General features: G+C 44.2%; 1 protein-coding gene across 6 annotated transcripts; it reads right to left on the bottom strand.

Annotated features, from left to right (window-relative positions):
• Positions 1 to 460: 460 nt before the first annotated feature.
• On the bottom strand, positions 461 to 25363 carry stxbp5b (syntaxin binding protein 5b (tomosyn)). Of its 6 annotated transcripts, none has more exons than XM_047050632.1 (29): positions 24896 to 25363; positions 23977 to 24074; positions 19545 to 19626; positions 18950 to 19050; positions 17244 to 17378; positions 16802 to 16865; positions 16604 to 16687; positions 15878 to 16001; positions 15529 to 15607; positions 15226 to 15380; positions 14999 to 15071; positions 14717 to 14864; positions 14508 to 14575; positions 14382 to 14422; positions 13673 to 13893; positions 13222 to 13409; positions 12757 to 12882; positions 12415 to 12563; positions 9643 to 9726; positions 9095 to 9157; positions 8837 to 8896; positions 8694 to 8741; positions 7620 to 7673; positions 6208 to 6450; positions 3744 to 4092; positions 3361 to 3526; positions 2732 to 2843; positions 2160 to 2380; positions 461 to 1349 (listed from the first exon to the last, which is right to left on the bottom strand). In XM_047050632.1, the coding sequence occupies exons 1-29, from the start codon at positions 25031 to 25033 to the stop codon at positions 1308 to 1310; spliced, it is 3516 nt and encodes a 1171-aa protein (XP_046906588.1). In that variant the 5' UTR covers positions 25034 to 25363; the 3' UTR covers positions 461 to 1307. The 6 variants fall into 6 exon arrangements, with proteins under 6 accessions (XP_046906588.1, XP_046906544.1, XP_046906571.1 ...); XM_047050588.1 differs by lacking the exon at positions 9643 to 9726 and adding an exon at positions 7270 to 7386; XM_047050615.1 differs by lacking the exon at positions 9643 to 9726.
• Between the last annotated feature and the right edge of the window lie 213 nt (positions 25364 to 25576).

Here is a 25576-nt window from a genome sequence, read left to right as displayed (position 1 = left end):
GCATCTCTTTAAGAAAAAACAAATTGCATTAAAAGTCTATTTAATCAGACAAGAGAAAGAAAAAGCAAAACCTTTAAGCATTTTTTCTCAAAACACCCTTTGTAATATACTGTCAATGCAATAAGTATAAATATAGATGCCCATACACATATTCCTTAATATATGTACGTTCACAAACACAGACAGAGGTTAGGATATCAGCATAATAGGCGGAGGCAGAAAAGAGTTACCAGGAAGAGGATGAGACAGAGATGAGCTTCATCGAAACACTGTGTTGCTCGGCCATATTTACTACAAAATGAAAAGTATGATTTTTTTTACCAAGTTTCCATTTGCTCCAAGAGACACGAGTTTCCGTTCTTAAACATATAAACACTATTTGACATCCTCCAAAGCCTTCAGAGGTCATTCAAGACAAAAGTAACAACTTCCTTCTAGAATGCCCAAAGAATTGTGGGAGTTAAATTTACCAGGTTTTCCAGTGCAGGAGGAACTCGTTTCAGACGTGTAAACTGCTGCAAATGTATGCTGCACAAACCCACTCATGATGTGGATGGACCCACTTACTGTACATCATTTCAAACAGGAGCACAGTAACTCTGAGGAAAGAATCTTGGTTATTTTTTAATTTCCCTCCTGCAAACTATTAAAATATATATACTGTATATTCATGACAAAATGGTGAATGGTGTTCTCAAAACAGACTCATCCAAACAATGACATACAATAGTCGACAAGAGACATGGGACAGTCGATGCAAACCTGAACCTAGATTTTGAATGACGGAAAGATAACAATCATCCATTTATCAAACATTACCATTGCTATAGATATGACATTTCACCAGCATTGTCTTCATCACATGGGAAGTGTCTCTGCTTAAGAAGTCCGTTGTGTTTGTTTCACACTGGAGAGCATCACCACAACAACCTGTCAGCTCCACAGTTTATAGACCTCGTAGTCCTTCTCTTCCAGACTGCCAAACAGTAGCTTGCACACACAGAAGGAGAGCATTACTGATGTGAAGGAAACCGTAAACATGCACTCTCTCTTTCTGTCTCCTCTGACTCTCAACAGGATGGAAATTAGGCCTGTCAGCGCCCAGATGACGTGGACTGACCATCCAGAACTGACCGTCCCAGACAGCGTTCATGCCCCCGCCTGTGGGATACTCAGGGCATTGTGATGACAGAGGTCAAACATCGGTGTGGCACTGCGCTTTGGGGGGAAGGAGGAGAGGAGGAGCGGAGGACAGGAAGAGAGGGATCTGAGCGGAATCTGTCCATCTCTCTCCGGACGCTTGGCCATCAGAGCTGGTACCACTTCTTATCCTTGTACTTCAGCATAATCTGAGGGAGACAGAGAGGGGCAAGAGACACAGGAGGAGAGTGATGAACAAGAAGAAAGAAATAGGGAAAGAAACAAGAGAGAGACAGAGACAGAAAAAGATAAGGCGTTACCGTGTGTGTGTGCACAAAAACTTGTATGAGCAACCTTGTACAGTACACAAGTCGGCATTTATGACAACAGAACTTTGAGTGAGAAAACCCACATTCCTATGGCAGGTTTGGACCCTGCATATGCACATTCGGAAGATAAAAAATGCTGTGGGAATTAGTGATGCAATCTGGCCAGACGAGACACAATTATGTTTGTTCAGAGCACCCCTGCACGTTATTCCCTGAATCTTGTGAGACTGCAGAAACCTCAATATCCAAGTTTGGATATTGAGAACTACAATACACTTGGGGGGGAAACGCTATTGCCAGAGCTCTTTCACAGTTTTGTGCCAGGAGTAGGTACTCTAGTTTGGACCATTGGTAGTTGCCACTGACATCTCATCTGAAGTGTTAAAGGGGCATAGAGCACAAAACTAATTTGCGGCCGAACAATTTTAGGATTAGTTTAGATTTATGATTGTCAACATGCGTTCAAGTTGCATGCATCATGTTTATAAATAGTTGCATATGTAGAATTGTACTTTCCTACATAAATCTCCATATACTGTAGTATGACATATGAAATGTCAGGTTTTAGAAATGAGGCCCCAGAAGAGTGAGACAGACAAAGCGAAAGATAAAGAAAGTGAGAGAGAAAGAAAGTGAGTGAGAAAGAGAGAGCGTGATTGCCACAACCAGCCGACAGAGCCAGGTACTTACGCCGTGAGCGTGCTTGGAGAAGGAGTCGGCGCTGGCCATCATGGCAGCTGTCCTGTCCTCCAGCTCGCCCAGTTTCTGCCCTCTCTCGTCCAGCGCTATGCGGGCGCGCGCCAGGTCCCCCACCACCCCTGACGCCGCCCCCTTCATGCCCTCCATTCCCCCTGGGCCAGGGATGTGCTGCGCCAGGGAGCTGGAGGCCTTCCCTGCAGTCGTCTCTCCAACTGGCACAAGCAGAGCGAACAACAGAGGTGTCAACAGTGTGTCCTTCAAAATAAAATACCTTGAGTCTCAAGGAGGACCTAAGACATTATCTGAATTACTGATGATGAAGTGCTTAATTTCCACTTCAACCTATGTCTGCACCGTTGAAGAGGTCTGGAAATCAAGCATTTAATTGCCAGTAACTTATTTTGCATATGCATTTACGTATAGTTTTGTTATGATTGGTTGTGTCTGTAGCGAGCACAATTAAGCAAATTCCTAACAACTACCTTGGCATGGCTGTTAATATTCGGTTTTATATGACAAATTTGTACTTGATGGAAGGAGATCTTTTTTCTTTGAGTACTCACAGAGGTCTTCTCTGTCCAGGGACTGAGCACCTCCACCAAACAGGCCCTTGAAGAAACCTCTGTTGGGGGCTTCTGGCGTCTCCACAGGGGTGAACAATTCACTCAGCATCTCCTGGAGAACACACATGCTTTGTGTCAATTTTCCTTTCACAGCCTCCATCTCAGGCAAGTCGGAAATGGAAATGGAATAACCCCCAGATCAGGGGTTGACAACCTTTTTGAGAGCAACAGCAATTTTTCATAAAAAAAAAAAAATGGGGAGCCTCAATGGATGAAAAGCTTGACTTGAGTTTGAGAGATGAAATAGATGATATAGTTATTCAATGCTGCATTTTTTGTTGTTGCCTTTTTTCAGTTTAGGTCTGTTTGTAAAGGAAGAACAGAAAGAAGACCAATGGTCACTGCATCTCCAGTTGGGCTACTGACTTTTAACCGAAAACAAATCCTAAAGCTGTGTGAAGAAAAGGATCTAAATATAACACTACGGCAATAAGAAACAAAGCAGCATTATCCTTCATTAATCCGGCCATCCAAATGAACATTATAAATTAGGTATTCAATTTAAATGGACACTAATAAGTTATATGCCGCCATTGAGACAGGGAGTTGAGACAGAGAGAGGGGCGAACCTGCAGGTTGTCGCAGGTCTCCTGGCTGTAGGTGATCCTCTGGATCTCCATGGACGAGTTCATGTAGAGGGCCTGGCCCAAGTTGGAGAAGCAGAAGGTCCTGGCAATCCTCATGTCCGTCAGGGGCAGGTAGTTTACATCCAGCAGGGGCCTGAGACTGGGCAGACTGGGGTAGAGGGAGAGAGGCGACGGGCAGAGTGGGGGGAGGGGGGGGGGGGAATGAGAAGAGGGAAAGAGGGTAGAGCGAGTGAGAGTCAGAAATCAAAGCAGAACGGGGAAAACAAGTTCTCGACTTGTAGTTTCTACACTGTTAGTTTATAGAGTACAGTACAGCATCGACCAGTACAGTAGAGTCCAGTCCCAGGGTGGTGCTGGTTAGGTACCTCAGAGCCATGATGTGTCCGTTGGCACAGAAGCACACGATGCAGAGTCCCCCTGCCAGCTGCACCACCTCGGCCCTCAGCACGAACGAGGCGTCTGTGATGTTGTGCTTGTGGACGCAGGCTTGCGAGGGCAGCGACACCACCTTGGCCTGTTTCTCAGAGCACACCACGGCATACTGGCCTTCGGAGTTGGCTGGGGACGAGGCAGGCGGGCGCCTCTTCGGACGCTCCCTGTCCTGGTTAGTGGCGTTGGGCTCGAACCACAGCTCGCAGGGGCGGGGGATTAGGGCCCCTGACGTGTCCAGAAAGGCCATTGTCAGCACCCCTCCTTTTAGTCTCACCAGGGTCCCTAGGGAACATAAAAAGAGGGATGGAAGACAACATTTTTCAACATAAAGACTTGAAAGGATCGACAAGTTGTCATGACCTTCAGAAATGCTTGTGTCTGAATTCCATCTCTTAGAGGTTCTAGATGGGTGCCTACATTTGACTACATCAAATTCTCAAAAAATATTATTTGTGAAGCAAGATTCACATTTACAGTCATGAAGGAGTAGAGAGGGAAAGGAGGTGATGGGATGGCCAAAGCATGCTGCATTAGAAACATTCTATTATGAAATATAGCTGCAAGCAGCGATGCAGGATCCTCCTCAAAATGGCAAGTATTAAAAAAAAACATGGTAGAGTAGTCCTTTGTCAAGTAACTCGACAAAGGAAATGTTAAAACACGTTTCACCCTGCAGCAGTCATCAAGATTTGAACTACAAAACCCTTGGGTTACAGATACTACACACTAACTGAGCACTGCAGTCTCACAATATCTATCAGAATACAACTTTTACATACATGATGCACAATATCCGATATACTGACTACATGTAACATGATCTTATGTAAAACAATTCATAAATCTGATGTTATGGGTCCTTGAGACCTTTTTTGTTTTTGTTCCTCGTGAGGAATAAGGCATGTATGGCCATTTTCAGGCTATTTGGAGTAATGGGGCGCCGGGGAAATCCTAGACTGTGGGTATGGCTTAAGGCGCCACCTATAGGCATACATGGGCCATTAGCGGACCAGTAGCAATGAGTGACCTGTTGTATCATTAGGCCAAATTTCTACCGGAGGAACCTTAATAAGAATAAAAATAACAACAAAAACAAGTGGTTTTCTCCTACCGGAGGGACCCTAAATATAGCTGCAAGCAGCAATGGCGGATACCTCCTCAAAATTGCAAACTTTTTCAAAATTGACATTATACAGACGTGCAGTTCATAAATGTACACAACATTAAGACAATTGGAGCTATGGCTGATTTTAAGTTATTTTTTGAGATTCTTCACAATTGTCACTGTAGAGGAAAATTAATGCTGCAGACATTACTGCACGCATGACTGACGCAATCCGCACGCACGATGTACCCCCTCAACCAGCTCGTACAATAGTAGGCTTTTAATTTAAAACAATGTCAAAAAAAGTCAATTTAGATGTGTTTAGAGGTTGACTGTTTTTTAAATCAACAAAGTAAAGGTCTAAAAAAGAACCTCGACCGTTCATGTCAATCATGGCGTGTCATTTTAGTTTGATGAAGCGGTGCATGAGGGAGCTGTCATAGTACACGGCTTAAAGGGAACGTTCTTTCTGGAAGAAGTCACATGGCCGTGTGCATTACTTTTGCCGTGGTGGATTGTATGATCCATGTTTTACCTTTCGGGCTGCTTAAGAATAGGGTGCACACACAGTTGGATTGCGTGAGCTGAAATTGGCCTTTATAAAACCGCCCTAGCCCCGTTTGATTATTTAAACTAATTCAAGTCTGGTTTGGGACTTTAAGTCCAGCTTTTTTGAGCGGCCTTTATGGAACAGGCCTCTGATCAAGTCCTTAGGTCAATGTGGCACTTATTTACGGACACATGAAAAATGTGCAACAGGTGCAAATCCATCAATGTGCTAATAAATACACCATATTGTATCACATTCCTTTCAGCTAAATATCGAATTGAAAGACATGCATCCTACACTCGTAGGACCCTGAATGAAGTCAATCGGAGCTACGATTCATGAGGAGAAGATTTTTGTAGTTTTGGCCAAATATTTATTGTATAGAAAAATCCAAGATTGTGTCCGTTATAGGTTCTTTAGGCTTTTTTGTTCCTCATGAGAAATAAGGCATATGTACTTAGTTTCAGAATTTTGGGACTTAAAAGGCATCAAACTGACAGATTGGGGCGTGGCCTGTAGCGCCACCTATTGTCTCACGTGGGCCATGTTTGGTATGGTAGTTACTAATATGCTGCAGTTTCAACATGCCAAATTTCACAACTTTTTACATTACTGGTCTAGGGGAAGCCATTGACTCCCATGGTACAAACATAATACGTTATACATTCCTCCTACCGGAGGAGCCCTAAAAATGACATTAGTCATTTGAGTCACCACTACACCCCCGACCCATGTTACCTACCACAGGGTGAGACGCCCACAGGCTCCTGCAGCCTCTGGTCTCCGTCGGGGGGCATGGAGAGGGACACAGCCAGCACGGCACCCTGGGAGGTGCCCACCCACAGGCTAGGTCCCGGGGCGGAGGCAGGGTCGGTCTTCCTGGGGAAACTGTCACACAGCTGGAAAGAGGAAATGGCCTCCCGCGACTCTCTGTCTATACTGGTAACACTGGAGTTGCGCGAACGGGCAAAGACGTTGTTGGTATCTGGGGGTCCCAGGGCGGTGGGCAGCCAGGGACAAACAGAGAGAGAAGTGTGAGACAGAGAGTGAAAGGAGAATATCCTACTTGCAGAGGAAAGGGGGCTGTCATCAGTGAGATGGGAGGTCTGAGCACGTTCGTAGAGATGCACAGGCTTTCATACAGATCCACACTTTGTTGCCTTGTGAGATTAAGGAGTAAAATTGGGTTTTCGAGGTAAAGGAACACCAATCTAGAAAGTACCATGATTGCATATCATCACTTAGAGGCTATAGTGTTTATTAGAGGACCCGAAAAGGCCTGCTGAATTTTGACAAAAACATGTTTGACAAGCCTGATTCACCTACATTACGACCCAATTTGTTGGCCAGGAAGAGCCTTCCAAGTGATGAGGTCAAACGGGACATTGTAAACACTTCGAAAATCTACCACAAGGATGAAACCTATCCCAAACACCTAGTCCCATACACCACAGTGCCTCTAGAAGAACAACACCCAACTGTACTATGGTTATTCGCTGGTGATGAAACTACAGTTTAGTCTGGCAGTCTTGTGACAAAAAAACACCACAATGCAGCCAATTAATGTAAGTCAAAACAGCGCCCTGTATTCAACAGTGGGGGAAATAAAAACATTGTCAACAAGAAAGACAATCCTGAGGGCAATTTGGACGCAGAAAAACACAACACTTCCTCAAAACCAAAGAAGAAGCCAGAGATCAAACGTCCAGAAGGAGTCGCAGGGAAGGGCCCAGCAGAGAAGGGTGGGGTACTAGCTACTTCTACCCCGCTCCAGCCCAAGTCAGACCACGGCAGGTCCACTCACTGAAGCTGCCACATGATTGGCTTCTCTGGACGTCCAGCATGGGTGCTGTCCCTGGCCTCCTGGCTACCTTCACAGAACCAGACTGCTTGTGGAAGCACTGTCGTAGGACTATCTCCGCTGCACACCCCGCAACACAGACATTACATGGTGTCTCAGCTCATAAGATTACGACAGAACTGCATTTTTTCACATTCACACTGACACGGTTTTTACTCAAGCCTCGTGACCATGCTCTGACACAGTCGGACACTTCAGGACATTGAGACAGAAAGTCTTGTTTAGGTTGGTGAAGAGGTAGATGTGGTACCTGCAAGAAAACAGACCCCCTCCATGCAAAAATCAAGGCTTACCCATGTCTGTCTTGTGCTCCGTGGTTGGAGAGCTAATTTTCCGTGACATCTTGGCTGCAAGAGAACAGACAACACGGTTCTTTACCACACTACTCTGTGGGGAAGAGCAGAGCACAGAATACTTATCAAACACTTTGATTCCCTCTCTGACATAGAGAAGACGCGGCTGGGTTAAGAGAAGAACACTTTGATCACAGTAGGCCTCATTAGGACCGTGAGGAAGCTTTGAAAGGAAGATCAACCAGCTGGATTAGAACAGCAGGGCAGAGACATGACATTGTGTAGTTAGACATCGTGCTGAACAGCCGAGGCTTTGAGATTCACCCCCCCACCCCCACACAGACAAACACCCTGTAACCTCCACATGCCCTGAGAGAGAATGCAACAGCAATGGGAAGTCTAAAAATATAGTATTACACACACTCACGGCCTGTAATGTCCAACAGAGAGAGGAGAGGCAGGACAAGAGAGAATTTCGATTTTGTGAAATTAGTGTGTGTGTGGGGGGGGGGGGGGGGGGGGGAATTATGAAAGTGATTAATTTGGACATCTAAACTTCAAGTAGGCCCTGCAAGAAAGGAGAAAACACCGCCAAATCCCTCAAATCAACGAGAGCTGATTCCCCGACGAACAGGTTAGACATTAGTACTGTGAAAGTTGAACAGGCAGATTGACTATGCTTTTGAATGGGTGCACAGTTTGACACGTGTTTACCCGGAACCTCAAGTTTTCCTGGTCTTCTACTTATTCTCCTCTTCGATTAGGACAATAAGAGTTGTTCCAATGTCTGGTCCAACCAGCATAGTAAATCTGTCTGGGTGAACATGAGCCCATTGTTCACACCATGCATCACACCAAGCGTGACAGGATCACTTGACAGGTAGCCATTCCTATCAACGATGTTCTCCCAACTATGAGTCATATTAGCTATGATCTACAAGCCCAACGCATGTCCCCTTCATTGGCTACGGTAAGATGCGGACAGCGATTAAGGCGTGGCTTGGTTAGATGACAGCATGTGGTCGTTTATAGAGAGAGAGAGGGAGAAGACAGTACATTTGGATCATACAGTACCAAAGTCATTGGCAACCGTCTTGGAAAAGCGTCTGCTTTTGGATTTCACTGCACATACGTTTAACAAGGAGACAAAGCAAAATAACGTCAGCCGTTTGGTGTGTTGGACTGCTATGGAAACATGCAGCTGTGAATGTCCATACCCTTCTGCATAAACCTTTGCTGTTTGCGCTCTTCATCTGAGTTGTAGGGCGATGTGGGGCCTATCGTTGCAACAACATCACTTAAATTATAATTATTAAATTTGATCATTCCACTTTTTTGTTTTCACTGCTTTGACACCCCTCGGTCATCAAGATTGACAAACAACCGTGCGTTATTTTTTTTCCATTTAGGACTTGGCTAACTTATTTTTATTTTATTTTTTGGGGGGGGGGGGGGGAAGAGACTAGAATATTTACCTGATGTTGGGGACTTGCAGCGTTCCTCTGTGGTGTTGGTTCCCTCGTTGGTTTCACACCCAGCTAAGGAGAGCAAACTGAAGTTAGGAGGACATCTCCCACATAAAACAACATCAGAGGTTCCAGCCAGAGCTGGCTCTCACACCCTCTTAATCTTCTATTTAAGCCATGTCATTAACTAGGCTTAACCAAAGACAGGCAAAATAAGTTGAATTTAAGCACTCCTTCAGGGCAAACAGACAGTTCAGGAGTTGAGCTTTACTGTTGACTGTTAGACTTCACTTGAGTGATGTTGGCTAACAACACCATACATTAGACTAACAACACATTAGTCTAATGTATCTGTTGAACATTCACTCTGTTGAGTGAATTCCCTGATTGACAGTATAACACATTGTGTTTAGTGAGGCTACGTTCCTACTGGGAGGTTAGGGAGGGACAGGTTGTCTGAATGAACCAAGTAGGAATGGATATCAAACCAACAGAGAGGAAGAGATAAACCTTGACAAAGAAGGACGAGAGATTGAGAACAACATGAAGTGACTTACGGAAGTGAGAGGATCGAAGTTTTTTCACAGACTCAGAATAAAAGCTAGACAGGCTGGACATGCAAGACGTCACAGGTGGAATGTCTTTACCAAAACCATAGAGAGACAGATAAAAAAAGATGAGTAAGAAAAGAAATGGTTGGAAATCATAAGAAAACAGTAAAGAAAAAGCAGGAAAACTCAAGAGGCTGGACACTGGATTGACACTCAGCACATCAACAAAACAACACCAATATTCATTAGATGCGGAAGGGTGTTTTCCCCATCCATTAGACATTTTTTGAGAGATAAAGTTGGTGCTGAGTAATTAGTCCAGGTCTAAGACCTCTCAGTGGTTAGACTGAGATATGTCAACACAACAAGACAGGAAGACATGAGAGGTGGGGTGCCAAAAAAGTGCATGAAAAAAGACGAGACAGGATTAACATGGTTTTGTCATTAGCAGTAATACAACCCTTAACACCCTCATTTAATCCCTATTTTGCACTACAACATGATTATTTAACAGGGATTATGGTGAGTCAAACAGTGGCTAAGCAGCCTTATAGCAGCGTTTAGTGGTAGGAAGTGTTTATACAGTGCCCTCCAAAAGTATTGGAACAGTGAGGCCAATTCCTTTATTTTTGCTGTAGACTGAAAACATTTGGGCTTGACATCAAACGATGAATGTGAAACCAGAGATCAACGTTTCAGCTTTTATTTCCAGGTATTTACATCAGGATCTGATGCACAAATTAGAAAATATCACCTTTTTGTTCGAACCCACCCATTTGTCACGTGAGCAAAAGTATTGGAACATATGACTGACAGGTGTGTTTTGTTGCCCAGGTGTGTCCTATTACATACATTATTCAATCAATAAATACCACTGAATGTCTACACTCAGGTTCAGATTGGGTAAGATAGGTTTTGTCTATGCAGACTGTATTCAGAGGTGAAAACAACATGAAAACCGGAGCGCTGTTTTTGGGTGAAAAACAAGCAATTGTGAGTCTTAGAGAAGATGGAAAATCAATCAGAGCCATTGCAGAAACATTGGCCATAGCCAGTACAACCATTTGGAATGTCCTGAAGAAGAAGAAAACTACTGGTGTACTAAGTAACAGACGTCGAACAGGTAGACCAAGGAAAACATCAGCAGTTGATGACAGAAACATTGTGAGAGCTGTAAAGAAAGACCCTAAAACAACTGTTAGTGAGATCAGCAACAACCTCCAGATGGCAGGAGTGAAGGTATCACTATCTACTGTTCGCAGAAGACTTCATGAACAAAAGTACAAGGGCTACACCAGAAGATGCAAACCACTCATTAGCAAGAAGAATAGGAAGGCCAGGCTGGAATTTGCCAAAAAGTACAGAGATGAACCTCAAAAATTCTGGGACAAAGTTTTATGGACTGATGAGACAAAGATTAACTTTTACCAAAGTGATGGAAAGGCTAAAGTTTGGAGAAAGAAAGGAACTGCTCATGATCCCAAACACACAAGCTCATCTGTGAAACACGGTGGAGGTAATGTCATGGCTTGGGCTTGCATGGCTTCTTCTAGGACGGGCTCATTAATCTTCATTGAGGATGTAACACATGATGGCAGCAGCAAAATGAACTCGGAAGTCTACAGAAACATTTTGTCTGCCAATTTAAGGAAAGATGCAACCAAACTGATTGGCAGAGCCTTCATCATGCAGCAAGATAACGACCCAAAACACACTGCCAAAACAACAAAGGAGTTCATCAGGGGCAAGAAATGGAAGGTATTAGACTGGCCAAGTCAATCTCCAGACTTAAACCCTATAGAGCATGCATTTTACCTGCTTAAGAGGAGACTGAAGGGAGGAACCCCACAAAACAAACAACAACTGAAAGAGGCTGCAGTGAAAGCCTGGGAAAGCATCAAAAAGGAAGAATGCAAAAGTTTGGTGACGTCAATGGGTCACAGACTTGCTGCAGTTATTGAAAGCAAAGGATTTGCAACTAAATATTAAGTCTTATTCACTTAAATATGTTTTAAGTATATCTGTTCCAATACTTTTGCTCACATGACAAATGGGTGGATTCAAACAAAATGTGATATTTTCTTAGTTGTGCATCAGATCCTGATGTAAATACCTGGAAATAAAAGCTGAAACGTTGATCTCTGGTCTCACGTTCATTATTTGATGTCAAGCCCAAATGTTTTCAGTCTACAGCAAAAATAAAGGAATTCGCCTCACTGTTCCAATACTTTTGGAGGGCACTGTATGTCTGTGGAACAGATCAGTAATATTCCCTCTATTGCCCCCTAGAGAGGGAGATGATGCTACAGCAGGCAGTGGTTGGGCTCACAGGAGGATGACCCACTAAACCAGTGGTTCCCAACCCTGGTCCTCGGGACCCCCTGTCCTGCATGTTTTAGATGTTTCCCTGCTCCAACACACCTGATTCAAATGAATGGGTCGTTATCCAGCTCTGCAGAAGCCTTTTAATAACCATTCATTTGAATCAGGTGTGTTGGAGCAGGGAAACATCTAAAACATTGTGTTACGGCATGCTGTAAGATCGCCTATACTCATGCATTGCGTGGTATCATTGTTCCTGTATCAAGTGTGGCATATATTCCAGTGCTACATAAATAAATAGTCTACATGAGTGGAAACATTTGATAAAATCATCGCACTCAGGAGATTTTCAAAACAGTCTAAAACGGGGTAAATCTCCTAAAATCTCCTGGAGATTTTTTAAAAGCCGTAGATCAGCCAGGTGAGGAGGGTAAGTAAATGCTGAGAACTCCTGACCTCCAGAGGGCTGTGTTTTGCGTGGCGAGCAAGGCTGCCTCAGGTAGGGCTCTGTGGGGCTGTACAGCTCCAGCGTCCCCATATGGAGGAGCAGGGTCTTCTGGAGGTAGTCCACCACAGCCAGACCATTGCTGTTGCCAAACACCACTCTGTAACGCAAGTCAAGGACACGAAGCTCAGACAGGATTCCTCAACATGAAGCTAACTGTGATGGTTATTAGGAATATCTGTGAGGTTTACAGAGAATGAGCCAAGGACAAATTCACAGTACAAGGTCGCCGTGGTGACAGTGGTGATGAGTGACTGGATGGAGGTGACAGTGGTAATGAGTGAGGGACTCACAGGCCGTAGGCGGAGTTGACCGCCAGGCTGGTGATTGGCTGGGGTGGCTCTCCACTGACCCACAGCAGCTGCACCACCAGCTCCACCTGGTACCCCGAAGACTGATTCAGAGCGGTACTCCGCACCCTGTAAAAGGACATACGCAGACACACACACCACACACAAACATAAGACCGATAAACACACACAAAGGTGAGACCACATGCAGACAAACATGGTCCATATTTTTATGGACCGTTATTATAAATTGTTATTGATATATTTATATTTACATATATATATATATATATATATATATTATTGTGGTGTACTATGTTATTACAAACCTCTATTACAGCATATTATTTATGAGTATTACAGCATATTATTTATGTGTTTTAGGCCGTCCAACCTGCCTCAGAATCTAACAATGCATCCCTTCAATAACAAAGTCCTGCTGACGACAGCCCGGCATAAGCGACATACTTGAGACATGGCACATTGTCCCTGGGCCCGTCAGAGGAATTGCTGCCTGTGGAGGTCGGGGGGGTGGGCTCGCTCTCCTGGGGGCTGGAGGAGGTAGTCCCCGGGGTGGGCAGGGTGGGAGTCTGCTCCACTGCCCCGTCTGGAGAGCCCACATCATTCAGCTCACACTGCAGACGCACCTCCAGGAGCTGAGGAGAAAACATGCACCGTGAAGCAACATAAACTTATTCCAGGGTCAAAACAACACAAACTTTATCAAGGATGAAAACAGCACAAACTTTACCAAAAGCAAACATAAAACAATACAGACGTCATCAAAGACAAAAACAACCCAAAACTGTTAAAAGCAATTACAAATTCACATCCATAGACAACATACTCACAGACACATAGTGGATATTCCACATTTAAAACCTTATGGAACTAGGTGATGAAATAACATGGAAGTTACCGGAATCACTTCTGTGGTGACTTCCTGTTTGCTGAACCTGTAGATGATCACGTGGGCGGAGACTCCCGCCACACAGAAGATCCTGCTCTCTGGGCACCACGATAGGGTCTGGATTGCAAACGGGTCCTCATCCACGATATCTGTGCTCGGCTTCTCCTCCTTGCCACGAGCCCGCTCAAACACCTTGGCTGTCTTCAGCTTGTACAGGACCTGAAGCATTACTAGGAGAAGAGACATCAGGAGAGAACATGGCTTATATATATATATATATAGTTATAGTAATATAAAATGATATGTAGCACAGTTGATATCTATACATATCTATATATCAACTGTGCTACATTTAATTTTATATAACTATAGAAGAAAGGAATACCCCGATGCATAAATGAGGAATGAACAGCCAAGTCTGGTTTAAAAACAGCAGCGCAAGAGTGTGCTCATGATACCACTCATGACAGGACGCAGTTCATTTCTCTATGAAAAATCAATTTTGCACACAATGAACCACTGGGAAGTAACATTATCTAAACAAGGGTTGCTGGCTAGCTCTAAGTAGACTGATGTTTTTCACAATTTGGAGGAGGATATACAGCGTATACCTCGGTATACACACAACTACACCTCTGCATGAAAGTACATCCAGTCTAAAAGCCAACCCTGAGCCAACCCCCAGCCTGACATTACAGCTCCAGTGGGGCATACTTACACGCAGAAGCATCCCAGAACTTGACTGAGCCGTCCGCATGTCTGTTTGTGAGGAGAGAGGAAGTGAAAATTTGCGTAACACACGTGCATGGTGATGCTGAGCCACTGTGTCTGAGTAACCCCTCACCCTGTGACCAGGATCTCTGGGTAGCTGTGTGTGCCCTGGCCCCAGTTGCCACCACTTATAGGCCACTCCTACAAAGAATCACACAAGTATGAGACAGTTAAAACATGGCTTCTCCACCACCCTTTTTCTGCCAAAATACTATAAAACAGTTAATCAGTCAGTCGGTAAATACAACATATCAAATCCACCAGTTGAGTGTTTTCTAGTACCTTTTTGCTGCATCCTTGTCTCTTCTGGCGGCAGCCCACAGAGTACAAAGCAGGTATGAGCTCAGCAGGACAGTCAGCGAAGTACTCACAGCAGGTCACTGGAGACTCGTGGATGCTCAGTGGGTAGGGGTTCTCAAAGACGGGATACCTACAATAACAACATGTAGCCAGCACTGTGATGACTAAACAAATGGAGGTGAAATCATTCAATGTAGTTCATAATTCAAAGTCGGTTTTGTCATGGAAACCATGTCATGGGGTGACTCAAAAGCTGGTAATCACCCTATTTGTCCGAGGTCGATCACAACCAAGTCCTTTTCAAGTAGAACCACGACTGCATAAGGCTCTTGGAAATCTGTTGAAGCGATGACACCACATTCAATTACACAAAATGACAATATTCAGCCCAGATATTGATATCCATCCATTTGATATCCATCCACATCTTTGGAAGACAGCAGCTCTGCCACAACATCACGAGGGGTTGACAGGTTTGTGCGGAAGCGTACCGTTGGGGTAAGGCGTTTCACACAGCGTCAGGAAGTCCACGATGGGGTAGTCCATTTCCAGGACAGTGGTGCTCTTGCCGTGCATCACCGTCAGACAGGACCTCCTCCCCAGCGTGTCGTAGGACAGCCCCCCGGACAGCACCATGAACGGATCCCTGAACAGCATCAAGCACAGTCACACACTCTGCTGGGGAGGGGGCATGGATATAGACGTGGATGATTGAGCCTACAGGAAATGCACTACGACTATAACTAGGATAGTCTATCAGAATGGAACTAGGGTTAAGTGCCGGTGAAACCTACCCAGCTCTTGTTGTTTTGTACTCCACTTTCAGGATGGGCTTGCATGGCTCTGGCTTCTTCCCATCTTTGGACTGTTTACCTGGGACAAGGCAGCAGACAGGACATGTGACCATCTACACCAGTCTGCTTTCGATGTCTGGAACTGAAGGAAACGCACCAAGACCGTGGCCCAAAGCCTGTCTCTTTGTCTATGTGTCTGTATTTGCATGTGTGTCTGTCTGTGTGTATGGCTGTTTCTGTGTCTTCTTCGGCAAATGTGTATGTGCATGTATCAGTGCATGAGTGCGCACAGTATGTGTGTGTGCCTGCGTATGTGTATACCTGCATGTGTGTGTGACCAGAGCCCTACCATGCGGTGTGATGGTCTGTACGGGCTTGGCGGGGGCGCGTACGTTCCATGTGGTCAGAGTTCCATCAGAGTGGCTGCAGATGAACTGCTTCCCCTCATGGTGCCAGGCCACAGAGTGGATAGCCTGCAAGACATACAGTCATATATAATACAATATAACAACTATATATTACTGTCTTACTATTTAACTATATAATGCAATATAATAACTATATATTACTGTCTTACTAGCTAATAACTATATTTTACAATATAAAAACTGTGTAATACTGTCTTACTATATAATAATACTGGTAATACTGTATAACTATTACAGTACCAGGCCACATATGCAGTTTATTCACACTAGTATTACTACAGGAATAACCCACCCAATAATAACAACATAATGTACGGTATTACGAGACCATAAAATACAGACATACGGTATTAACTTAATTAAATTAATTGATGGTAGTTTTCCTATTCCAGTACATTTACATTTAGTCATTTAGCAGACGCTCTTGTCCAGAGCGACTTACAGTAAGTACAGGGACATTCCCCTGAGGCAAGCAGTATGAAGTGCCTTGCCCAAGGACACAACATAATTTTTCATGGCCGGGAATCGAACCGGCAACCTTCTGAGTACTAGCCCGATTCCATACCCGCTCAGCCATCTGGCCAGTACCAGCACACAGAGAGGAAATCCGGTATGAACTCTGAGGAAGGTGTTCAGGTACAAATTACCTCATCGTAGTTGTAGCGGCAGTCAGCTTTCTTGCACTTCAAGTCCCACAGAACCACAATCCCACACTCATAGCCAATCAGGAGCTGAAGAAAAGAGTGGAAAAAAAACTAAACAGTGGTGGAGTTTTGTCAAAGAGCACCTCTGATGGTCAGAGGGCTCTGGTCGTGCCTGGGAAATGTGCTGTGGGGATTCTGTACCTTCCCCTCATCCATGGGGTTGTCACTGATGTGGACCACAGGCCCTGGGTGGGTCTTAGTGGACCTGGGGGGTGGAGAAAGAGAGAGAGACAATGAGAGAAAGATAGAGGTAATAGAAGAGAGAGAGGCAGAGAGGCGGTAGGAAAGAGAGGTGGGAGAGGATGAAGAGAGATTTAAAGGAAAATAAGTGGTGGATGGAGAGAGGTTGGAGTGACAGAAGAGAGATTGGAAAGAGAGAAGTTAAAGAAAGAGACTTTGAAGAAAGTGTTGTGGCGATTTTCAAGCCTACTCCATTGCTCAATGGAATGTACCATGCCATTCTTCCTTGTTTTTGTAACACAGAGAAGAAGGAAGAAACGGTTGAACAAAAAAATTAAAAACATCCTGCATTGTTCTGTTCACACAGGGCACCTAACTACAGCTCTACGTGAACAAGCCTCACAGTTCGATGGCTTTGTTCCACATGATGACGTAGCCTGACAGGGTGAAGGACTCCACGTTGACGATGTAGATGTTCCCTCGCTCCGTGCCAACGTACAGCCACTTGCTCTGGAAGGGCAGATGGCAGAAGGTGATCCTGCAGGACAAGATGGCAATTCCTTGCATTATTCCGGATTACCGTAGGATAGCTGGATTAAGCCATTTATCCAACTACTCTAACCAAGACTTCTCTTACAGTTTTTCACAATTGGTCAAAACACATTTCTTGAAACAGTCACCCATGTTCTCAAAACTGTAAACACAAAACCAAATCTTCAAATTCAATTTCCCAAACCTCTGACTTCTGGCAAAGTCAAACACTCACCCCAAAACCATTTAACCTGTGCTCAAAATCAAACAATGCTTTCAGATCATAAACACAACAAATCACTATATAAACACTATGGAGCAATCATTAGACATAACACAAAAACACAGCATCCAGGGCATACATTTACATGTAAGAAAAAAGTTTTTATGTATACAGTAAATGCATATAGCAAAAAAGTTATCTAATTAATCTCACAGTAAATTACAATTCAGTACTGTCAACAAAAAACAAAACAAAAACGGGGTAAAAACCCTTTGGTGTGCTGGATCCAGCCTTGAAAACACGCATGTAGGAGATTTAACCTGGTATATGGGCTTGGGTCATAGACTTGTGTTTCCACACCCATTGACACTTTCCTGATGTATGACTATGTTTAGCCTGTGTTCTGCCCCACTCTTTCACCAACTGTCTATGGACTGGAGGAGGGGATCCCTCACTGAATTGCTCCTCCCAAGGTTTCTTCAATTGTTTCTCCTCTAGTGAGTTTTTCCTTGTCTTCCTTGAGGGTTGAGGTTGGCTGAGGGGCAATTCTATGGGCGTATGTGAAGCCCTCTGTGTAATTGCTTGTAAAAAGGGATGTACAAATACAGTAAAATTGATTTGACTTGAGACCTTCCACCGCCATGCAGAGAAAAGCTCTTCAATTGGGTTGAGAAAAGGGCTGTATGGTGGAAGGCAAACATTTACAGTAAAAATTGCTGGTTGATGTTGAACCATTCTTGTATACAGACACCACAGTGAAAGCTGACATTGTCCCAAACCACCATTAAAAACAAGTGTGAACAATTTTGAGTCATTTTGTTTTACAGATGACAACTGTGTTGTAGTTGTGTTTACAAATGTTGCTAGAAGTTTTTGGTGAATGAGAATGTGTTTAGAGTTTTGCCAAAAGAGGATTCGACAAATGGGTTTAGGCCACTGAACATTTGATTCAGAGAATGGGTTTTAGCAATTGTGAAAAACTGTAATGAGCCTGCCAGGTATGAGAACCTGGTTTTATTACATCTTAAAGAGCAAACCAGCTGCAGTATGCCTATGTTCAAACAGAAGCTTAGACTTGGACCATTCTGTTTGACTTCTCAACTGTAACATGTGTTTATCTCACCCGTGCATTCGAGCACACATACTGGATGTCTCTCACCATGCTCTCGAGCCCACATGACAAACAAGTGTCAGAAGCGTACACAGTGCATTACTGTGCTACTCTATAACCAGACAACACCAGGTTGTTTATTTGCATAGTCCCATGCAAAAGCCACAAGCTTGTCCTGGGTAAAACCTGGTTGCGCAATTCCTGATCTCCTATACTGTGTTGAAGAGTGTCAAACTCAAATTACCTCTCTTTGCTGAATTTGAGCGTGTGCAGGATAGCCGGTTGCTTTTGCCTCAGGTTCCACAAGTGTATGCTGTCATCAGTTAAGGCACTCACCAGCGCCCCCTGTGGAGAAGTGCAAAACCAAAACAACATTTACTAGCAGTATGAAACACCTTGTTTTCCCCTTCTAAGCAGATAAAACCTGCTACAGACAGAGCAGCTGAAGCACAAAACCAAGAGGTCATTACCGAAACATTTCCCATCCCCAAGATGACATTACTGTTTGATCAATGTGTTCACCCAGAGGCCATGTAAACCAGCTTGCTGGGATGAACAGTCCATTAACACAGAGCATGTCTCGCTCCACACAGACTAGGACGCAGGCTAGTGGGCCCACACTACACTGTGTGTGTGTGTTGTAGAAAGACCGTCAGGCAGCATGGGTGTGTTACGACTTTGGGATGAAAGGCAGGTTGTGTGTGTATGTGCGTGTGTGTGATAGAGGGTCAAGTAGCGTGTGTGTTCCAACTTTGAGAAGAAGGGCAGGTTGTGTGTATGTGTGTGAGCTCTGGACTGAAGCCCCTCTGGGCTGAAGGCCTCTGAGCTGCGCGACCCACCTCGTTGACCAGGAACTGGAGCTGGATGACAGCTGCTTCGCTCTCGTGCTGGCAGTAACACTCCACTCCAGCACGCCCAAAGCTGCAGCCAGGCTCCATCAAGGAACACAACAAACTGTCAGCCACTATCGTACTGTACACTAAATGTCGTAATATGGACCAACGTGGTCTTAATGGGACCCACTTAAAAACATTTCAGCGTGAACTCTTTGACATTCCCCTCAGCTGTGATGCCGCATGATCTCGTCTCCTCGAGTCAAAACACAGAGGAGCAGTGAGTGTGAAGCGATGGGCTTCCCTAATCAAATTCTTCTCAACAGCAGTCAGAACCAGTCCTATTTAGGCAGTCTGCCTTATGAGAGTTGGCACAAACATGCCTCCTAAATACAAAAATGAATAAATAAAGTTACACTATAAGTAAAAACCTGAAGGCTCTGACAGACGCATTTATTACATTCAGTGCATTCAGGGCAGCATGATCTCAGTTCTCCATTTGACTATTCAGATCACAGGATCTGAGTTTTATTAAGACAGTGATCACAAGGTCAGTCATGTATAGTCCTGTGCACTTTGGCTTCCCCTGTGGTTTTTTAAATGTGCATATAAATAAACTTAATTGAAGTTGATTGATGTGCCCCTGGAAAACCACCCACTCTGAAGCACTCCTGAACTGTGACTGATAAAACGAAGATCTGTCTATGGTGAATTGGTTGGACACTACAGGCATTCCTTATATAGCCATAGAAAAATACTACTTTACAAGCATACTTTAAGGAAATGTGTAAATATTTGTAGGTGTCAGGTACCGTAGGATCAGTGGAGCATTTCTGAGGAACTGGCATAAGTGGTAAAACTGGTTCAAAAGTCTTCATTTCCTTTTGTTACCCTTTTGTCGTGTGACATCTGATATACCAGCCCCAAACAGAGGGTGGCAGGGACATTGGGGACTGAAGTGCTGAAAGAGTGGGGAGGGAGGGGGAGGGAGAGAGAGTATGGATATACTCCACCTAACCTGCTAGCACACTCCGGGTTGGTATGAGGAAAGTGAATACAGGTGCCTGAGTAGAGCTTACAGGGAACACACAAACATGCTCTTCATCAACAAGAGTTTAGTAGACCTAACAAGAAAATAATACAAGGCTCAGAGATGTTGGAGATGTTGACCCAGAAACAGATGCTACAGGAACTGCGCAGCCTGTCCAGCACTGTGCAACCTCGGGTGTCACCGAGTAAACTATAATGACTGGTGAAGAGTTAACCTGTTAGCACATGTTATTTAGCTTAACACTGTAGATAATAGCGGTAATAATCACCAACTAGAGAGGGTAGTGGGGTGTGCTTGCTTGTGTCGGTTGCAGATGGGTCAGTTTATTATGAAACAAGCTATTCAAACAACGTTGTCACCGGCAGTATTTTTCAGATGGAATCGCGATTCAAACAGTACCATCTGCTAAGTGAAAATATGCCGCCAAACACGTAAATAAGCTTAAGTGGGAAATGGCTAATTCAAAAGAAGTTTGCTGGAAGCGATCATTGTCAGTAACCATGCCAAATGCGTAGCCTGGTCCTAACCAGACTCGCGTACGTTTCATTTGTACGGAGAGTCTGGCCTCGCTCGTACTCTGTTGAAGTAAAAACTATTGGATCTGCCCAGAGCCACTCTGATCTGCCATAACCAATCGCTAGCGTTCGCCTTAGCCAATTCCTTCACCACTACTGTAACAGAGCTAGCTGCCGTAGCTGGAAAATCAAACAGTTCCCGAACCCCGTGGGGAGGAGGGCCACAACATCATAATTTAATGTGACATTACCGTATTTCTTCAATCTGCAGCGTTTATTACACAATGTTCATTTTTAGGTGCTGGTCTGAAGCCAAGCCATGGCTGACCTGGCTGACTATATAGGCCGCAAGGTGAACCACAAAGTCTTTTAGAAAATGATTCCCGCTCCACAGTCTGGCATCTACAAAATCTTTAGCTCATAAAAAAGAACGAGTCGTGCTAAGCTACCAAAAAAAAGTTTGTTGCTGAAATTCCAGTCGATTATCGATGGGTCTATGTTTTATGCAGAACTAGTTTCTTCAGAGCGTAATAGGATTTTGGTGGCACGGTTCGACACATGATTGTCCATGTTGACAAAAAGCAGCTACCTTATTGGTGTATAACGATCACGTGTCGAACCGTGCCACCAAAATCCTATTACGCTGTAATAGCGTAATAATGTTTCATGTCATATCTTGAAAAGAAAAAAAAGCCTCAACTGAGGAAATTCCAGTGACTTCCATAACTCTAACTATACCCATACACAAACAAGGTTTTCATTTTTGTGGGACAGTAGACCAACATGTCTCCAGCGATATGACAGGTGTATTCGCTTTGTTCTGCTAATTTAACGTCTTTAATCAATCATCAAACACGGGCCACCAACAGCCATCAGACAGGCTCTGCTTGCCAGAAACTGCAGCATTTGTGACAGTGTCAACGAGAGCTGACACGCTGAAATGAGATATGTCTGAACAAGATTAACAAAGCTGTAATCAAACAATCCCTCCATGCCTTAAACAAACTAAGGTGGGGTTACAGCAGAAAACCATTAACGGAGGCACCACAGTGGGCATCTCCTTGGCGCCAGGCATAAAAAAAGGGAAAGGGATAAAAGCCCAGCACCAGCCTGGTTCAGCTACAGCATCATGTTTTTTCTAACTGCCCTCTCCAGACAACCTTTCACCCCTGTGTTTCTTCAGTCCTCCTACAAGGCAGGATTTCTATATTGGTCCTCTTATCCAGGGTCCCTTATCCTTCTTAGCTCCCTCACAAACAAGTGTTGACCCTGCAAACTGGTTAGATCAAGAAGTGCACAATCTAATGATTTGCATTGAGCAAGCTGTAAGCGGAATTCCACGTCCACCAACTGTGCTGTGGTCACTCATTCACTCATCTGTCATGCGTTCATTCACAGTAGACATTCTGAAAGAGTTCAATTTTAGATGGCGCACAAAAGCAGTGGTGGAAAAAACATTTATCACGTGTGCTCATGAGCCAAATTGAATGTACTTTTGGAATGTCACAAGAAGTGAGGTCACATACAGACACACTCTTGCCATCTCCTGCCATGACAGCACACTATCTACAATATCAACCTAATACCAAGAAAGGATCTGAAACAGAAAACAGAAAACACTTCCTTGTTTGGTAATGCGGTCTGCCACAATACATTGCACATCCTTTCCTTCTACTGATGTTTCTTTTATCGAATAAAGCATGTCTTCGCTAAGAGTTGTTTCTGTACATGAGATGGATCGATACAGTCTGTCGTTGATAAATGGGCCAATTGCCTTAATGACAGTAATTCCATCAACCCCCCCACCCCCACCCATGCACGTTAGGACATGTGTATTTTTGGGGAGGAGGCCTATGCACACTTAGCTGTCTGGATCAGCCACAGACAACACTGTGGATGGCCTATCCTAACACAACAGTCCAAAATCATTCTCACCACACAGCAGATGGCTATGCATATTGGGTGAGGGCTGGGGCCGAACTGTGCAATGTAGATGAAGAAATACATCAAACATCCTCAAGCAGGAAATAACAATAGTCCTCCTGAAAACAGTAGGGTATCTGAAGTAACCCTAACTCTCCCAAACCGAGCAGGGATTCCCATGGGCCTGCAAAAGGGCAAAGAAACCCGGTGGGTTTCCCTCTGTCTACAAGACGAGCACAGCAGCACCAGTGATGTTGACAGCACACACAAACAGCATCCTGGCAAACACTAGGCCGCACGGTGGATTAGGTTGGCTACTCAGAAGCACAAGGCACGGGTGTCATCGTGTCACTTCCCTCTCTCGCCCACTGCCGGACCTCAGGTCCTCTGACTCACTCATGCAATGACCACCTTTCATGAACACAGCCAGCTACGCCACTGAAAAGCAGCAGTTTGATGGTGAGATGGGTGGTATTTATACAGAGGAGTGAGTAGATCTCATTCAACTCAGTTCCACATATGGCAGCTGAGCATTTTTATGCCACAGTGGAGATGGCATTAATGAGCCAGGTTTCTCCTGGAATAACACAGCAATGCTTCGAAAAACATGGCACAATACCATCTAACTTCAGGTGAACAGTATTTGAAATACTTCTTCTTTGCTTGAATGAGCTTGCTTGGAGCAGAATTGGAAAATATGATGTAGGGGCTGCAAATACCATCCCATATCAGTCAATATCTCCACTCCACAACCATTACAAAGTATAGTGCTTCCTAAATGTGAGGTATATAAGATGAGTCTATCTACAGTGTAAATACAATGTACAATACAGTAGTAGGAGTAGGAAGAGATGTTGTTGGCACGACATGAGATGTATAAACATTTTGACCTATCAACTGTTCAAAAAATGCAAATCTTTGTTTTCAAATTGTCTTTGTAAAAAGATACAGCCTCAAAGCTCCACTCTGCGTCCCGATGGCCAGTATCTTCTGCACAGGGTCAAACGCCATGGAGGACGGTTGATGAGGGAAGCCGTGACGCACAGTCTATATCAGAAAGCACACCGTTGTTAATACTATATCGGTCAACAGTAACTGAATGCTGAGCTAAAAGTAACAGTGGGGCTCTAGGGTTTTGGGGGCCCTAAACAAAAATAGTGTATGGGGCCCATTGATTGGCAAAAACATTTAGTTTAACAAATGTTGTTTTTTGGCCTTATGTTTTAGTTTGTTTATTGGGTCGGGCTGGCCCTGAATGGGGGCTGAATACATATTATGTGCATGTTGTTCAGGCTGTGAACATTGGACAGTTCTATACTGTCTGACAGTGAGCCAAGAGCTAGCGAATAAAGCAAATAGCCTGTTTGTTGACAGAAATAGTATGAAGCACGTGACAATGTCATAAACTGGACTACTAGAGACAACAAGCAGGCCTACACTCAGCAGATAAATGACTGATCTTCATAATATGCTTGCAGCTAATTTGCTAATTCACATGCTTGCATGTGAAGCTGGTTTCACCTCGCCCGAAGCATACGTTCAATGCATTGCAAACAACAGTGTGTGACTGTAGCTGTTTAGCTAAACCATAGCTTTGCCTAAATGCTAAGCAATGAATGAGGTGAGCAGAGTCAGCTGACAGTGCTCTGTGGAGGATTTGACAGCTAGCTAGCCAGCATGCTAACTAGCTTAAAGGCTACCCTCACAGCAATAGCTTGCTAATGAAGTACAATTTCCATTTCGGTGCTGGCCATGGCATTTATGCTACAGTTATTTTTAGTTTGCGCTGTTCATTTGACTAAGGGAACTGGATAACACGCTCCATCAGTCAATACTGTTGGCAGTAGCATTGCTATCTAAATTCTTACCTTGCACAGCTGAAAATGTTCTGATTGTAGGGATTCTGGAATTGCATCGTTTTCCTTGTTTCCCGATTGTGCAGATGCAGAGGAGGAGGAAGCTGCCGTCAAGCCGTCCAAGACCTTTCTAATATTAAACTTCTTCATTTTCCCACAATATAGACAAGTATGAAACTGGGAGAAAAAAAAGGATCAGCGGAGCCACCATCAATTTATGGAGTGCTCGTTAAAGACGTACAGTTAAAAAATTGCTCTGTTGATCTCTCATGTTAGAGAGGGTGTTGTCACTGCACTCTCCATTTCATAAAACAAAAGCACCCCGCTGAACGCAAATAAACACTGATTGAGTCTTCTACGATATTAATTTTGAACCACTGACATTGTAGAATTGACGTTTTTCAGTCGGACTCAATCGTTTCCGTGAGCTCCTCTGACAGGCAAAACCGAGCTAGTGGCTAAACACGGAAACGCAATGAACTGCAGCAAGGACTCAAGTACAGCAAGGACTGAGTGTGCGCTGTTAGCTAGCGTCTGAACACCCGGATGTCTAGAATAAAGCGTCGTTAGGGAAACAGGTCTGTAAACTTTGCTATCACACTAAACATGGTCGAACAAAAGTACGCAAAGATTTTAATTTTAGATCATTTTGTTTGGCTAATCTTTTCATGAACCTACGCGAAAAGCATTCTT

This window comes from Hypomesus transpacificus, chromosome 3 (genome assembly GCF_021917145.1).
Source record: "Hypomesus transpacificus isolate Combined female chromosome 3, fHypTra1, whole genome shotgun sequence".
In the NCBI taxonomy this organism is placed as follows: Eukaryota; Metazoa; Chordata; class Actinopteri; order Osmeriformes; family Osmeridae; genus Hypomesus; species Hypomesus transpacificus.
The sequence above is the reverse complement of the archived record's forward strand: the minus strand, read 5'-3'. Positions and strand labels throughout refer to the sequence as shown.